Source organism: Xenopus laevis, chromosome 1L (assembly GCF_017654675.1).
Source record: "Xenopus laevis strain J_2021 chromosome 1L, Xenopus_laevis_v10.1, whole genome shotgun sequence".
Taxonomy (NCBI): Eukaryota; Metazoa; Chordata; class Amphibia; order Anura; family Pipidae; genus Xenopus; species Xenopus laevis.
In genome coordinates, this window is record NC_054371.1 from 30,009,133 (window position 1) to 30,025,479 (window position 16,347).

A 16,347-nucleotide genomic window follows, 5' to 3' on the forward strand; every position below is an offset into this window, starting at 1 on the left:
TAAAATTGTAATTTTCTATTTATGATTACCCAATAGCACACACTACTAAAAAAGTATATTATTATGAAAATGCTTTATTTACATGAAACAGGGTTTCCATATGAGCTGTTTTATGCAATATATTTTTATAGATATAATTTTCCTTTAACTGGTATTATCTTTATGTCACTTTGTGACGTGTGGAATATTTATGAATATAAGTAGGCTGAACAGTCATTTTTAATTTTTTTTTCCTTAACCAAAATGAAAATTTACTTATCCCACCCTCATATTGCATTTTGTCTATAGTCAGAATCCTTGTGTAGTGGGAATCCCTAGTAGCAAGGCAGAAGTAGTTATAGCACCACCACAATGGGAAGCAATCCTGGGTTTTTTTAGCTGACCAGCAATGTTACCTGCGCCATTGCCCTAAGGAACTTTATTTTGGTGCTGATTATTATTGGTGTCAGTCAGATCTACCAATATATTGTACGTTTGTGTGTACACCACAATTTGCATCAGCTAAAAGATATTGGGGCTCATTTATAAATAGGAAGAAAGGAACATAGTGCAAAAAAACTGGCAGGTAGAATTCCTGGTTCTGCAGATTACACGGCCAGCATGGCATATACAAGGGAAGACACATGGGCCTCCTCTTGCACACCATTTGCATTCATTAGCCATTAAGTAAATTCCCTTGTCCAAGAGAATCCTTTGCTCTGTGACTAACAGCCAACTGGCACCAGCGACAGACACAGGCAATATTTGTATAGGATGCTGAGTGCAAGTTTGTATGTTTGATGTATATACCCATATATATATATATTAGCACTTTATAAAAAAAATTTAATAATAATAATTAGCATGCATAGCGCTTGCACCCAGCATGTTCTTCAAGACCAGTTATTAATGTATACCAAGTGAATGCCCGAACTTTCTATAGAAAAGTTAATGGATAAATTGAGTAACCACAGCTTGAAATTCTAAAGGTTAAGTGTTGTCAGGAGTGACCCTTGACCCTGGATTTATGTCTGCTTTTAAGTCTACAAGCAGTGTTTTCTTTTTAGGTCAGCAGGGCAATATAGTCAGCTTTGTGTCTCTCTTTATTAGAACATGCTGCCAGTTTTGCTGTGAGGGCTCATGTGGCCCCTGGGCTAGAGAGAAAGGCAGCCTTAGAAATGAGACAGAGTATTTGGAATTAATGCACAGTGACAAAGATACAGTCTCCAGCATGGCTAGCATACTTAGCAGCAAAAACATAATCATTGTTTATTACACATTATGTTGCATTATCTAACATGTACTGTAATTAGGGTTGCCACCTGACCGGTATTTTACTGGCCTGGCCGTTAAAAATGATGGTTGATCCAAATGTTAGTAATAGGGGAAAAAGATAAATATATAGGAAGGCCGGTATTTTTTTCCAGAAAAGGTGGCAACTCTAACTGTAATTAAAGTGCTACTGTCCTATACAATAAAATGCTCCCAGAATATTCCTTTTCAATGTACTACAGATTTATTCACAGTAGGAAGAAGGCCCCTGCCCTGTAGAGCACTTCTTTCGAGAAGCCTTCCCTTACTCTGCTTAACTACCAAATGCAACACCACATACAGTACCACATTTCTCAACCACTTAATTCGATCTTACCCACTCCCACACCTTGTGTATTACTCCCTTTCCTTTAGAGTGTAAGCTCTTTCTGCATAGGGACTTCCTCACCTTTTGGATCAGTATTGATTGTGATGTATGTAACTCCATATGTTCTATGTATATAATTCATGTGATTTAGTTGTATAATTACACTTACTTTACAGCGCTATGCAATATGTTGGCGCTACATAAATACATGTTAATAATAATAAATAAATGCTGCATACACCAATGTAGATTGGCTTCCAGCTTAGTTACCCTTGACCTGACTTGCAGCCTCCTGGGGGCAAAAGTGATACCCTTCCCATCTTAAATCTGATCAAAGCTGGGTCAGATATTTTGCCCAGGAAGCCTGGGTGATAATTGCTTTGGCCTGTGAATGTCATCCCCTCCCCCATGGGTCTGCCATGTGGCCTGTTCTTTGGCACAGGAACCAACAGATTAGCTAAATATGGCTTACTACTTGGATTTCCAAATGAAGCAGATATACTGTATGCTCATATGATATCTTTGTGTATATATGGTCAGCAGTCAAATACATACTTGCCATATGTTCTAAGCCTATGTTGCAGGGCAGCCATAATCAAAGGGATTGGAGTAGATTGAACAATGATTGTAAATAAGCATGGTCTGAGCAGGTTGGGTGCACACCACATAAATAATAGGTCCATTTTACAAAATTAGGCAAAGTTTGAACACATTTCTGGTGTTTTCAGGTACGTTTTATGTGTTATAACAGTTATGCTAATGCAGGTGAAATTCCCCTTTAAGCTGTTCTCCCAAGAGACCTGCTTATCTTATTAGTTACAAACGCCAAAAGCCTCTTGTTTAATTAAGTTTCAGAAACTTTGTATCATTTTCTGGTGCCAGTGCAGGAGATCAAATAAAACTCGGGACATTTTAATGAAAATCTGGTACTGCAGGCTGAGCTGTCAAAATAGGGACTTTCCCAAAAAAATAGGACAGTTGGAAGGTATGAGGACTTAAAGGAGAAGGAAACCCCCTGGGCGCAAAGGCATTTCCTGGTAGATGGATCGCAGAAACCAAGGCCCGATCCTGTACAGTACATATACCAGGCTAATTTGGCATATAGGTGAGCCATTGTTAAGTATTGCTTTATATTATAGACTACTGTTTTTTCTAAGAAGCCATGCATCTGGCCTTTATGAATTTAAAGCACAACTGTCACCTGAATTTAATTGCGCCTATGTCAGAGGCATGTGCATAATGATCAAGTTGGGAGATTCGCTCATTATGAGCATTCATGCTACATGGCAGCCTACACAGGGAGCTCTCTTCCTCAACCGGAGTGAGGACTCTCTAAGCCCGCACCTCAGTTGGGGAGGGGAATATTCAGATGACAGGTGCCCTTTAAAATGTAAAGGCACTCCATGTATTTTAATTGCCTTGGAGGCCCTCACAGAGAACCAAACCAATCAATAAATCATTCAATGGCAGCTACTTTCCATTGGAAATGATAATAATATCTTTGTGCTGCTATGTGTTCCTAGCAAGTGTTCTGTGATTTCCTGGTTCTTACTACAGAATCGGAAAGTTCACAGCACAACATGTCCCATTGACCTAAGGGCTCTGCTCCGAACACAGGTTGGGATGCAGCATGTTGCATTTTTTCTGCGTTTGGCGCTTGCATGCATGTGTGTGAGTACAGCCCCATTGAAAAGAATTCAGTGCGTCTACTCCTGCGCTCCCCTGGGGCTGAATGCATGAAACCGGAACGCAGCGGAGCGCAGGTAAAAACGCTCGTCTGTAAGAGCCCTAAGGGTCATAGCAGGAGAAGTAAATGCAACATATAAGATGCAGCTGGCTACAGCATGGTTTAACACAGAGCATTCAGAACTGTGGAAGTGGAAAACTAAACTTTACACTTTTATACAGTGAAAAGGTTTTAAATAACAGACACTGTGATGATCATCTGGTTTGGATTCGTTTTCCATTCACCAGGGGGTATTAACTCTGCTCGGACACCCGGAAATATCTGATTAGAAGCCTTTAAAACATCTGTACATATTGTACATTTTTTATATTACCTTTAACTGGACTATGTTTGAATTTAATTATTGAGTCGGTTTAGACTTTTGAAAACTGTCTGTACTCATTTCCTTTTTTTTTTGAACTCTAGCCAGATTGGAATAAAATATCCTCTCTTCAGTGGGAGAAAGTAGCAAAACACTGGGTAGAGACTTTGGCATAGAATTACCAGCTGATAAAAGCACCCTTCTGAGACATAAAGATACAGTGCTCAATGAGATCACTTCTTAATAGCCCCATCCACTTGAGTGATAGATGCAGGTAATATTTAAAGGGAAATAAAGGGGCACTGAAAGCTACTTGGGTACAAAAATGTGTTTTGCTAAGTTTCTTTTTATAAGAGTAAAATATGAATGCTTTTTTGGAGGAGACTCTCTAGAACTGACGAGACAAATATTGTCCTTACAAAATGGCGAAGAAGACTCTGGTCTACTCTATTCTGCAAGTAGTTCCATACAGATGGGCTTGGTATTGATGCTGTATTATTGCTCAACATTCTTGTGCAACTTGCTACACTGGAAAACCATTCAATAGAAATGAACACGTTGCCTTGTGTTGGGCAAAATACAAAGCTGGAGAATGTTCCATCATGATATGTATCAAGATGACACTAGTATTTAGTTACACAACTTTATTTTTATTGTTATCCAATTAAACTGAAATCAAAATATTATGACATGAAAACCTTTCATACAATTGTATACATGTCAGATCCAAAAAAGGATCATTGGATTTGGCTGTACACGTAAAATAACATACATGTCGAATACAGTGTGTTGATGGTACAGTATTTGCTGCTTCCAGTGCTTGTCATCTGAGTATTTAAAACAAGAGACAGTAAAACCACCTGGTGAAACCCTAGAAGTGCAACGTAGATAGAGTTACTGCCTTCAAGAGCATCACAACTCTGTTGTATTCAGCTCAAGATCTCCATTGCTCAAGATGGTTTTCTACATCCATCATTGCTATATCGTCTGTTCCATACCCTGAAGCTGATAAAAAAAAAACCCTGGTTACAAAATGGAACTTGACCTTGATCTGTGCATCAATCTTCAAATGTCAGCAAAGGGCATTAAGGGGTTCTACTCTTGCATGGCAGCCCTTGGTATGATTTCTTGAAAGCTCTAGAATGCCTGGATGTTTTAAGAAAATCCTATTCTCCTTGGCATCCGTGGTCAGTTTTGTGTCTTTCCTGTTAATCGTTGTTGCCATGGGAACTCAGAAGTGGATGACTGGCAAAATTCTGTGTCAGACCGGGGTCGATCTAGTCAATGCATCAGATCCAGAGCTGGTAAAGTTCATTGGAGATATTTACTATGGACTGTTCCAAGGGGGTAAGGTACGGCAGTGCGGATTAGGAAAGAGGTGGTTCAAGTTCTCAAGTAAGTATACATTTTCAGTTAATTATTAAAAGCTCATTATTTCAGGAGTAGAATATTCATTCTTTATTCAGACATGGAAAAATATATAAACTCTTTACTGGACTGTCAGTGGGTGCTGGAAGTTGTCATTGAAGGACAACTTAGGTTTATTACCTAAGAACAACACTGCATACAAGAACCTGTATTATATCCCCTTCCAAGTTATTGTGATAGGATATTGTTTGTGTATTTATTTAAAGCAACAACCTTTCAGGTATCTTATAAACATGACACTGTGTTTATTACAGAGGTTCTCAAACTGTAGGACTGGCCCTACTATTGGGCTTAAAATAGTGGAAAGGATCAGCTTCAATGCCAGTTAGGGTTCCATTTGTTTAAATGACCTAGAGCAGGGTGACACAAATGTTCTTATATACCTTTAACCATGTTATGGTCTCAGAGCACCCAGTATGGGTTACACAGCAGCACCTATAGAACTATGTATCGGCAACCTTGACATGAGCCTAGGGCCTGACCAGATGTTGAACATCACTGTTCTGGAGAATAATCTACATTAGGGATTGGGTTTGACTTGAAGGATTCCATATATTCTTATTGTAATTCTTATTGATATAAAGTTTTTACATATTATAAACACTGTAAAAGTATGTTCAATTAAAAATAAGTAACTTACATTGAAGTGTATTGAACTGCCTACTTCAGTTATAATGCTCTCATGGAGTTGCGTTCTTCTGCTTCATGCGTCAGATACCATCTATGTTAATACCCTTAGGAAACCAAAGTAAAAGGGAACCACAGAGCTGAAATTTTTTCCCTTACTCATGTCACATTGCTGCTGGCTAGTTTGAGATTCCACTGAGCATAATGGAAATTTACAACACCCTTGGGCTCATCTAAGTAGCCCTAAGTAAGTCTCATCTAAGCAGCATGAAGAAGTTCTCATCTTAGTAGCACTAAGTAGTTCTCAACTAAGTAGTACTAAGTAGTTCTCAACTAAGTAGCACTTGCTCCTATGGGTCTGTTGCACTCTGTATTGAACAACTTCCTTAGGACTAGTGGTATAGACAGGACGTGGATGCCGTGCTGCACCTCCTACCTCGCGCCTTTGAATAATGGGCATGGTAGGGGGCTGGAGGGGGGAACACCTATGTGCATTGCCTCTCTTTGATCCAGCATTGATTAACGCAGTCAGTGCTGGATCCAAAGGCCACGCCACAGGTAGTCCCCACTTTGTAGTTAATTCACTACACACCCGCCATTCAACCACAAACTGCACTGCTGGTGCAGGGCTTCTATTTGTCCAGCTAGGTCCTTGACATACAGTAGAGTTTTTTTACCCCATTTATTCAACCACCAACATTGATACTTGGTGGGGTAAGCTCCCTAACTGCATATAAGTGCATGTGTGTGGTTCCGTTAAAAAGGTCTACTAGGGATCTATACATACCCCTCACCCTGGGTTTAGGGACATAAGACATAGAGTTTCTGTTGACCCATCTTATATTTCTTGACATTACCTCACACTGCTGGGCAAAGGACAGCAGAAGACAATTCAACAAACAATAATAGAATTCAGTTACAAATATATTTTATATATATTTTTTAAAATACCACTTATTTTCTTCCGTAGCCAGGGGCACAACTGAATTTGGTATGGTGCCCCTTCTTATCATTCACATCTGTCCCAAGCAAACACCAATCTTTATTGTTCATTCTCTGCATTTGAAATCGTGAATTTTCCTTTTCAGACTACAGTTCTTTTTTCTTTTATAGTTGAAGGGGCCTTAGGGCCTTCTTGCGTCCAGGGTCAACACAGGTAGCTACAACCCCTTCTTAAGACATTTTTAATAAGCTGTGCTTATCTGAAATAACACAATAAGATACTTTTCAAGCAGATCATGCATTTATCCTCTGCAAGGGCCTTTTGATGTTTCTCATAATAATATTGACATTCCAGCTACAAAAATCGGTTCCATATGGTACTCTGTTCTACTCCCAGAAACAGTTAATAACATATTACTTTTTATAAAATCCCTCCTTAAAACAGTATTAAGATGTTCCTTTTTATTGCCTGCTAATCCCCAAACCACACAATAAATGAAAGGAAAGAAGGGGGGGGATATATATATATATATATATATACATTTATATAAACAGGAAAAAAAATATGGCCAATTGAAAAGTTGCTTAGAATTAGCATACTAAAAGTTAACCTCAAAGGCGAACCACCCCTTCAAAACATGTTAGAAGTCAAATATGTATATTTATTTATTTTATATTTATTCAAAATATGTATATTTATTTATATATTTATATGTATTATACACTTTTCAATTGGCCTTATTAAGGGCAATATTTCCTAAAGGTGAATGTTGAAATTTGGGGTATTATCTTCAAAAATGAAAATTCGTCACCACATTTGCAGTTCACTAAAAGGCTAGTACAACAAATTTTGGCAAATTAACATTGGCAAAAATTCACATCTGTTCCCCAGGTGAAATTTTTTTCAGTGCAAAATTCAAATATTCGTCAGTTTATCAGTGGAAGAATACAATATTACCAAGAGGAATTGACCAGGTCCAAACTACTATTATACATACTAGTGTAAAGATAGAGCAGCCACTGTTGCATCTCAACTTATTTGGAATAATTTAGCCAGTGTTGGGTTGGGGGTGTCCGGGGCCCACCGGAGCTGGAACTTGGGGGCCCCCATCCCAGCTTTGAGCGCAAAAACACCCCCGCCACCGCTGAACACCACGTACCAGCCCAGTCAAACCTGAGCTTAGCTAATAGCTAACTGATAGCTACTCATAACTGTACAAAGTGCAGCAAACAAGCCATATCAAAGATGATATAAAAATGTATACATAACATATCTAATTATTTGGATTAATAGAGACAAATCCTTCAAATTTGCAGTAGTTTGATTTTGTTATTTATTATTTCCCGCTCTCACTCAACATTGGCTTAATTTGTGTAGCAGTAGAGTTTCTGTGATGTGCTTTGTATGACTTGTTTTATTTGCCATTTGTATCATGAATGGGGTGTGTTAATAGACATGCCTGATTATCCTCTTACAAAACAATGGGAGTTATGTAATAAAAGGCACTAAACATGCCCAGGTGCAGTAACCTATTGCAACCAATGAGCAGGAATCATTTGCTGGTCTCCTGCTTAAAAGCAAACATCTTGTATTTATGTATATTTTTATTTGTATAGCACTCCTTGAGGGCACTGTACAGAAAAACAATAAATTAGTAGTAACAAACAAGGTTCACTACATTTATAAGTAACGATAAGCTCATTATTAGAAATACAATTAAAATACAGATTAAGTGCTCAGTGTCAAGGAGTCAAAAGGATTGAGGACCCTACCCTGTAGGTCTAAAGCTGGCCATAGAAGCAAAGATCTGATCGTACGAATCTAGGATTCGTACGATTTTCGGACCGTGTGTGGAGAGTCCCGACATTTTTCGTCCGGCGGAAATCGGTCGTTTGGTCAATCGGACAGGTTAAAAGATTTCTGTCGGCTGCGGGTAATATCTCTGCGTGTATTGCCGATCGTACGATTTTCAGAGGGAGACTGTCACCAGCTTTTGTCAGACTTAACTTTCGTACGATTGCTGTCAGGGGCAGAACATCGGCTGATCTGTTCTTTTCTACTTTATTTGATCGGAATGGTTAGTGGCAGGTCGGGAGATGGGGAAGTCCGATCATGCGTTGATTCGTACGATCGGATCTTTACGTCTGTGGCCAGCTTTACACTCTAAATGTAATTGGTTGGTAACATACTCCTGGGCAAAGTTAGTGCCTTATATTACATATGGGGGAATTAACTGGCTCCATTTAGGCAGTGAACATACTGTTTGTACTTTGAAGAGTAGCATCTGTACGCACAAACCAAATGCTTCCATATTGTTCTCGTTAGGCCGCATCTGCAGATAGTAATTACCACTCTGTTGTGCAATGTGACATTAAAAACAATGTGCCCTTATATGTTTCCAGTGAGCTAAATTAAATTACTAATCTAAGCATAACCTTCCTAGTCTTGTTTTCTTTTAGTGGAAAAATAATTACCATAAAAATCTCTCTCTTTTGCTTTAGTGCAAATGATACATTTAAGGGAAATGTAACAACATTCGTAAAGAGAACAAATTTGCTCACAAATAGGAATAAAAATTTTCATGTTGGAATGAAATATTCTTCATTAGAGTTTTATTGCATGTCAAACTTTAATTGTGCATTGTGCACTTTTAACACATGCTTGAAAGCAGCGTAAACTTTTGAAGCAAACACAACTATTTCAGTAAGAAGTTGGACCAACAGAGCTTGGTAAAGACATTATGCCCTCCTTATCACTTGTAGCTGGGTTCTGAACCTTCAACCAAAAAAAAACCCTCAAATGTAAGGGCCAAAATGTTGAATAAAGACAAGTGTGAGTGCGGCTATTTTTTAATATGTATATATTTATATATAATACACAAAAGCCATGAATATCTTGTAAATTATATCCTTATAAACGGTGAGTTCTGATGTCATCAGTTATAAACGGTGAGTTCTGATGTCGTTTCTGTCACATGACTGTGAAATTTGTGTATTATAATAAATAAAGTACCCCCATTTGCAAAATATGAGGATATTATAAGTTACCTCAGAGTTCCATGACCTGTATAAAAACACTCGGCCTTCGGCCTCGTGTTTTTATATGGTCATGAAACTCCTCGGTAACTTATAATATCCTTATAATTTACAAGAGGGGGTACTTTATTCACTATATATATATATATATATATATATATATATATATATATATATATATATATATATATTTGTGGGGATTATGTATTTGTTGAATATGTGATTTATTTGTGTTTTCCAGTCTTCCCACATATGGTGAAAAAACTGAATACCTCACTCCACGTGTTCATAATCCTCTTCCTTTGCTCTGCCATAGCATTTGCTCTGATCAGCTTTGGATTCTGCATATACAATGCCATCAAAGTTCCATATCGATCAATTAAAGGACCTGCTGGAATTTGCCTCTGGAATTTAATAGCAGGTAAATAAAGCAACACTTTTGCTCTCTGTCTGTGCAGCATATGTGTGCTACAGTTCTTATTATAGAATATTAATGACTTATTCTAAATATAGCACACCAGTTTAAACACGCTTGTAACTGGGTATTATTCTATTCATACACACTGGATTATCTTGTGTTGAGGCTTCAGGCAAGACAACTTTGTGGGGTCCCAGTAGGTATAAGATTAGGACTGCCTTATGATGACCCTTAGGGGTAAATTTATCAAAGAGTGAAGTTCCGCCACTAGAGTGAAATTCCGCAGCTCTCAATTCATTTCTATGGGATTTTGAAAGGCGTATTTATCAATGGGTGAAAGTGAAAGTTCACCCTTTGATAAATACGCCTATAAAAATCCCATAGAAATGAATGGAGAGTGGCGCAATTTCACTCAAGTTGCGGAACTTCACTATTAACTTCACTCTTTGATAAATATACCACTCCAACTGTTAGGAAGGTTATATTGTCTCTTTAAAGGGGTTGTCACCTTTAAGATAGCTTTTAGTAGGATGAAGAAAGTGATATTTTGAGACAATCTAAAATTGGCTTTATTTTTTTATTATTTTTGCTTTTTGAGTTATTTCGCTTTTTATCCATCAGCTCTCCAGTTTAGCATTTCAGCAATCTGGTTGCTAGGGTTCATATTACCTTAGCAATCATCCATTGATTTGAATAAGAGACTGGAATATGAGTAGGAGAGGCCTGAATAGAAAGATGAGTAATAAAAAGTAGCAATAACAAAACATGTGTAGCCTTACAGAGCATTTGTTTTTAGAAGGGGTCAGTGACCCCCATTTGAAAGCTGGAAAGACTCAGAAGGCAAATCATTTAAAAACGTGACAGAATAAAAAATGAAGGCATATGAAAAATTGTTTAGAATTAGCCATTCTATAATATACTAAAAGTTAACTTAAAAGTGAACCACCCCTTTAAGGTATCTGGTTACAACTAACCTTGAATATTGGGTTCCATATTGGAGGCCCTAATTAATAGTAATAAAACCAAAACTTTCCAGTGAAGGTCAACTTAACTCATTAAAGGTATAAATAATTTTAAATTGAATATTTAAATAGGTTTTAAAGGGGTTGTTTCACCTTTAAATTAACTTTTAGTATGACGTAGAGAGTGATATTCTGAGACAATTTGCAATTGGTTTTCGTTTTTTTATTATTTGTGGTTTTTAAGTTATTTACATTTTTATTCAGCAACTCTCTAGTTTGTCATTTTAGCAAAATGGTTGCTAGGCTCCAAATGACCCTAGCAACCATGCACTGATTTGAATAAGAGACTGGAATATGAATAGGAGAGGCCTGAATATAAAGATGAGTGATAAAAAGGAACAATAACAATAAAGCCTTAAGCCTTAAAGAGCATTTGTTTTTTTTTGTTTGGGTCCAGTGACTCCCATTTGATAGCTGGAAAGATGCAGAAGAAGTAGGCAAATCATTTAAAAACTATAACAAATAAATAATGAAGACCAATTGAAAGTGTGCTTAGAATTAGCCATTCTATCAGATACTAAAAGTTAAATTAAACGTGATCCACCCCTTTATGGTATCTGGTCAAAACTAACCTTGAATATTAGGTTCCATATTGGAGGCCCTAATTCATAGTAATAAAACCAAAACCTTCCAGTGAAGGTCAACGTAACTCAAAAATAATTCATTTTAAATTGCATATTGCAATAGGTTTTAAGACATTACTGTTGTAAAAGATGTAAATATATAAAATACATATTACTACGGCTCAGAAGAGATGACAAGAGATATGAAATGTCAATATTTCAAGACATTAAAAGGATAGTGACCAAATTAATGCCTCCAATTAATCCTTGGGATTCCTGGAGATAACACTTTTTGTTGTTGTAGTGTGAATGTAATAGGGACCTTAGGTAAATGTAAGTGATGTATAATCTCTCTAAAGTGATGTAGAATATGTTGCCACTGTATAAAGCCCCATCGATATTTCGGTCCTCCCACTCCAACAATGTCTTTCTCTTTCCTTGCAGGTCTGTTTATTGTGTTTGCAGTCAGTAGCTTTATTGCCGCAGTGCAGCTTCACAGCCTAACGGAAAGAATAGCCAATTTCAGAGAAAATGTTTTCAGGATTGTTATTTTGGAAGAACACTATGAAGACTCCTTCTGGCTGTGTGTTGCCAGTGGAGGGACGCATGCCTTTAACATGCTACTGATGGCAATGAGCAATATCCGTCTCCCCAAATTCAAGACTAAAACACAAGAGGCAAATGTAACGGCAGAAGATATCATGTATTAGTTAATACACACTGTATACATATATGTGGGCATTCCTATTGAGTTCCAATCCCATTACAAGAAGCCAGAAAGGACCATAGCCAAGCAGACCAGGGGGTATCATATGAAATCATCGGGAACATTATGCTGGAATCAGGCAGGGAAAAGCTGCATTGCTCATTGCACTTGTGGATGTAAATGACCCCTACTGGTTTCTTTGTATAGAGAAATACCATAAATCTATGCCAGGATATATATATTGCCCTTTACTAAGCACAATTTTTTAGTATGAGGGTTCAATAGCCGTTTAAAGGAGAAGTAAAGCTTAAAGGACCAGTAAACATCAACATTTTTTTTTAAAAAAAAAATCGTTAGTAAACATTGAAAAAAAAAACACAAAGACAAATTAAACTTTAAAATCGCAAAGCCTTTATTAAGAAATAACTTACCGAAACTCCCTTTTGCGCTCCTCTTCAGAAAGCGATTGGGCGTTCCATCGTGCAGCGCTTGGTTTCTCCTCCCTGCCTTCCTTATAAGAGATAGCCAGGTAGGAGAAATCGAGTGCCGCGCGATGGATCGTCACCCTGTCGCCTTTTCTGAAGAGGAGCGCAAGCGGAGTTTTGGTAAGTTATTTCTTAGTAAAGACTTTGCGATTTTAACGTTTAATTTGTCTTGGCGGTTTTTTTCAATGTATAGTAACGATTTTTAAAAAAAAAAAAAAAAATTCTGATGTTACTAGTTCTTTAACTAAAGAAGTAGGCTACACATTTTGTACATTATGTTTTGTGCTTCTGTACCAGCCCAAGGCAACCACAGCCCTTTAGCAGTAAAGATCTGTGTCCAAAGATGCCCCAGTGGCTCCCCACCTTCTTTTCTGCTGATTCACTGCACATGCTCTGTGCTGTTGTCACTTACTGAGCTTAGGGACCCACTCACAATATACAGTACACTAGGGGGCACATTTACTTAGCTCGAGTGAAGTATTAGAATAAAAAATACTTTGAATTTCGAAGTATTTTTTTGGCTACTTCGACCATCGAATTGGCAACTTCGACCTTCGACTTCAAATCGAATGATTCGAACTAAAAATCGCAAAGTACTGTCTCTTTGAAAAAAACTTCAACCACCTACTTCGCCACCTAAAACCTACCAAGCACCAATGGTAGCCTATGGGGAAGGTCCCCATAGGCTTTCCTAGCTTTTTTTGATCGAAGGAAAATCGTTCGATCGATGGATTAAAATCCTTTGAATCGTTTTAATCGAACGATTTTTCCTACGATCGATCGAGTGAAGGAAATGCGGTTAATCCTTCGACTTCAATATTCTAAGTTGAAGGATGAAACTTCGAAGGTCGAATATTGAGGGTTAATTAACCCTCGATATTCGACCAATAGTAAATGGGCCTCATAGAATAGAAATGTCATAATATAAGGCTGATTAGTAATTAATACAGATAATTATTACATGTGAGTGTCACAGACACTTTCCAAGATGGTGACCCCCTGTGACAAGTTTGAAGTCCTGGATTATTTCTGCTATTGACAAGCTGAAACTGAAACTAGGCTGGAGCAATAAGTTCAGTATATAAAACTTGGCATTTTTATCCATATTATTATAATGTACCCTATTTATAATTATGCATTATATCCAGTTTATTTCCCTTTAAGTGCACATTGTTTATGCTATAAAATGAGTTAAAAATAATGCTTTGTCATGCCTAGTATATATCCCTAAGATAAAAAGAACCCCTAGTGAAATAAAAGTACAGCAAGTTTGCCCTTTGTCCTTCGGCTTGGTTTCCTTGGCATTTATAGTATGAACAGAGACTCTGATATAAAATGTTATTTTTTAAAGTTAATCCGAGTGACTTGTAAATAAAGTGCTTCTTTTCCATGTGTAAATGTAAAAATAGTGACTAATATAGTAGATCCCCCATTTATGTTTTTCAGGGGATTGGATCTTTAAACATGGGTTCAAAGCAAAATTATATGGGTATATAAAAATTATTCACTGACTAATAAAGCCATTTTATTTCAACAGAAACTTTTTCTTTTCAACTGCAGGGGCTTGGATACTATATATCAATTCAACAGAAATTTGATTCTTTTTCACACCCACCTCGAACATATATGGTAACATAAGGGGCAACACACAGTAGAGAGTGATATTCAGAGACAATTTGCAATTCGTTTTTATTTGTGTTGTTTGAGTTATTTAGCTTTTAATTCAGCAGCTCTCCAGTTTGCAATTTTAGCAATCTGGTTGCTAGGGTCCAAATTACCCTAGCAATCATGCATTGATTTGAATAAGAGACTGTAATATGCATAGAAAGATGAGTAATGACAATACATCTGTAGTCTTAGAGGTCAATGACCCCCCATTTTAAAGATGCAAAATGTAAGAAGAAGAAGCAAATAATTACAAAGAAATGAGGCCAATTGAAAAATTGCTTAAAGTTAACAAAGGTGAATCACCTAAAATGTTCAAAAATGATTTGACTGAGATCACTTGCAATAAATCACATGTACTGACAACTATATACACACACATACATACTGTATATACATACTGTATATATATCACATATGCCCTTACTTTTACTGACATTAATATGGGGTGTAGCTGCTTTGGGTTTGAGTAATGATTGTGATTTAACTTTATCCTGTGCCCTACAATTGATGTTTTGTGTTGTTTTAACAGCAGTGATATATTAAATGCAGCAAGAATCTGCTGTAGGCCATTGCAACCTTAGAATAATCAAATGTGCTGTAACACCCCAAATTGTAGACATTGCTTTACAGCCCTAAAAGTCATTTTAAACTTAATTACACAGTGAAAATAGTATTATTATTATTAATAATAATAATAATAATAATAATAATAGAAATAAATAAATTATTCTCAGAACCCAGGAGACATTAGTGTTTCTGAATAATTTTTCAGAATAACTTTCACTTGAGCCCAACAAAACATTAGTGCTTGCTTAATATTTATGAGCATTTGGTATGGGCCCCCCAGTGCCTGGTAAATGCCCATCGCTAAACAGATGTTTGGGCAGGTCTTGTGTAAATGTGTTACACAGTGATGCCTTGTGATGAACCAAGGAAGACTTTATTGTAGCAGCTCTCATGGGGATGGCACGGTCCAACTCACATATGATTGAAAGCTGTGGCCACAAATGGCCGCCCACATCTGGAGCTCCCTTCTGGTACAGGCAACTTAGTGTTTGAGGGGGCCATTAAAAAAAAAAAAAAAAAAAACTGTTTTCCCTAAATAGAGTGCAGTTAATCTCACAATAAAGTCACAATGAATGTCCTCTGCAATGCTACAGGCAAATGGCTGTGCAGATGACAGGGACTCAAAATGTGGGTATAAAAGTCAAACTACAAAGTCAAATCAGCTTTTATTGTTAATTAGCCTTCTCCAAGACACGCAACCAAGGCAGGACCTCTGGCACGGCACAGATATGATGAGGAAGGTGTGTGCTGAATGGAAGGACACGTGCCAAAGGCAGGTCACTCAGCAAAAGCACAAAATGTGTGCGGAGTCCTCATGTCTCCTGTGCCTGCAGTGCTATGAATAGGACTCAGGTGTGTCAGACCAATTGAGGGAGGGGGTTATTAGACTGGCCTCTATTAGCCTGCAGCTCCAGTGGTGGAAACAATCTGGGGGTTACAGGTGGGCCCTAAATGAATTTACGTCACATGGGGTTGGGGCTAAAACATATGGGGCAAAAAAAATTGGATGGATGGAACTAAGCTGGATGGGGCTGGAAATTGTGAAGGAAAATGGGTGGACTGGGTGGCAAATGGGCAGGTGTGCGGGTAGAAGGGAAGATTGACTGTGGAGGTGGATAAGAGAGGGAGGGATTTACCGGGCAGTTTAAATGTACCGACAAGTACATTGCTGGTGATTTTTATTGGTGCAGGCCCTAGCTAGTGAATTACCAGCTAGGCC

At 37.6% G+C, this 16,347-nt stretch overlaps 1 protein-coding gene across 1 annotated transcript; it reads left to right on the forward strand.

Annotated features, from left to right (window-relative positions):
* Positions 1 to 4,808: 4,808 nt before the first annotated feature.
* On the forward strand, positions 4,809 to 12,703 carry clrn2.L (clarin 2 L homeolog). The gene is made up of 3 exons (XM_018225688.2): positions 4,809 to 5,061; positions 9,941 to 10,120; positions 12,147 to 12,703. The coding sequence occupies exons 1-3, from the start codon at positions 4,809 to 4,811 to the stop codon at positions 12,410 to 12,412; spliced, it is 699 nt and encodes a 232-aa protein (XP_018081177.1). The 3' UTR covers positions 12,413 to 12,703.
* The last annotated feature ends 3,644 nt before the right edge of the window (positions 12,704 to 16,347 follow it).

Coding starts and splice junctions, on each gene's coding strand:
- clrn2.L (XM_018225688.2), top strand. CDS start 4,809: ATGCCTGGATGTTTTAAGAAAATCCTATTCTCCTTGGCATCCGTGGTC. Junction 5,062..9,940: donor GAGGTGGTTCAAGTTCTCAA/GTAAGTATACAT, acceptor TGTGTTTTCCAG/TCTTCCCACATATGGTGAAA. Junction 10,121..12,146: donor CCTCTGGAATTTAATAGCAG/GTAAATAAAGCA, acceptor CTTTCCTTGCAG/GTCTGTTTATTGTGTTTGCA.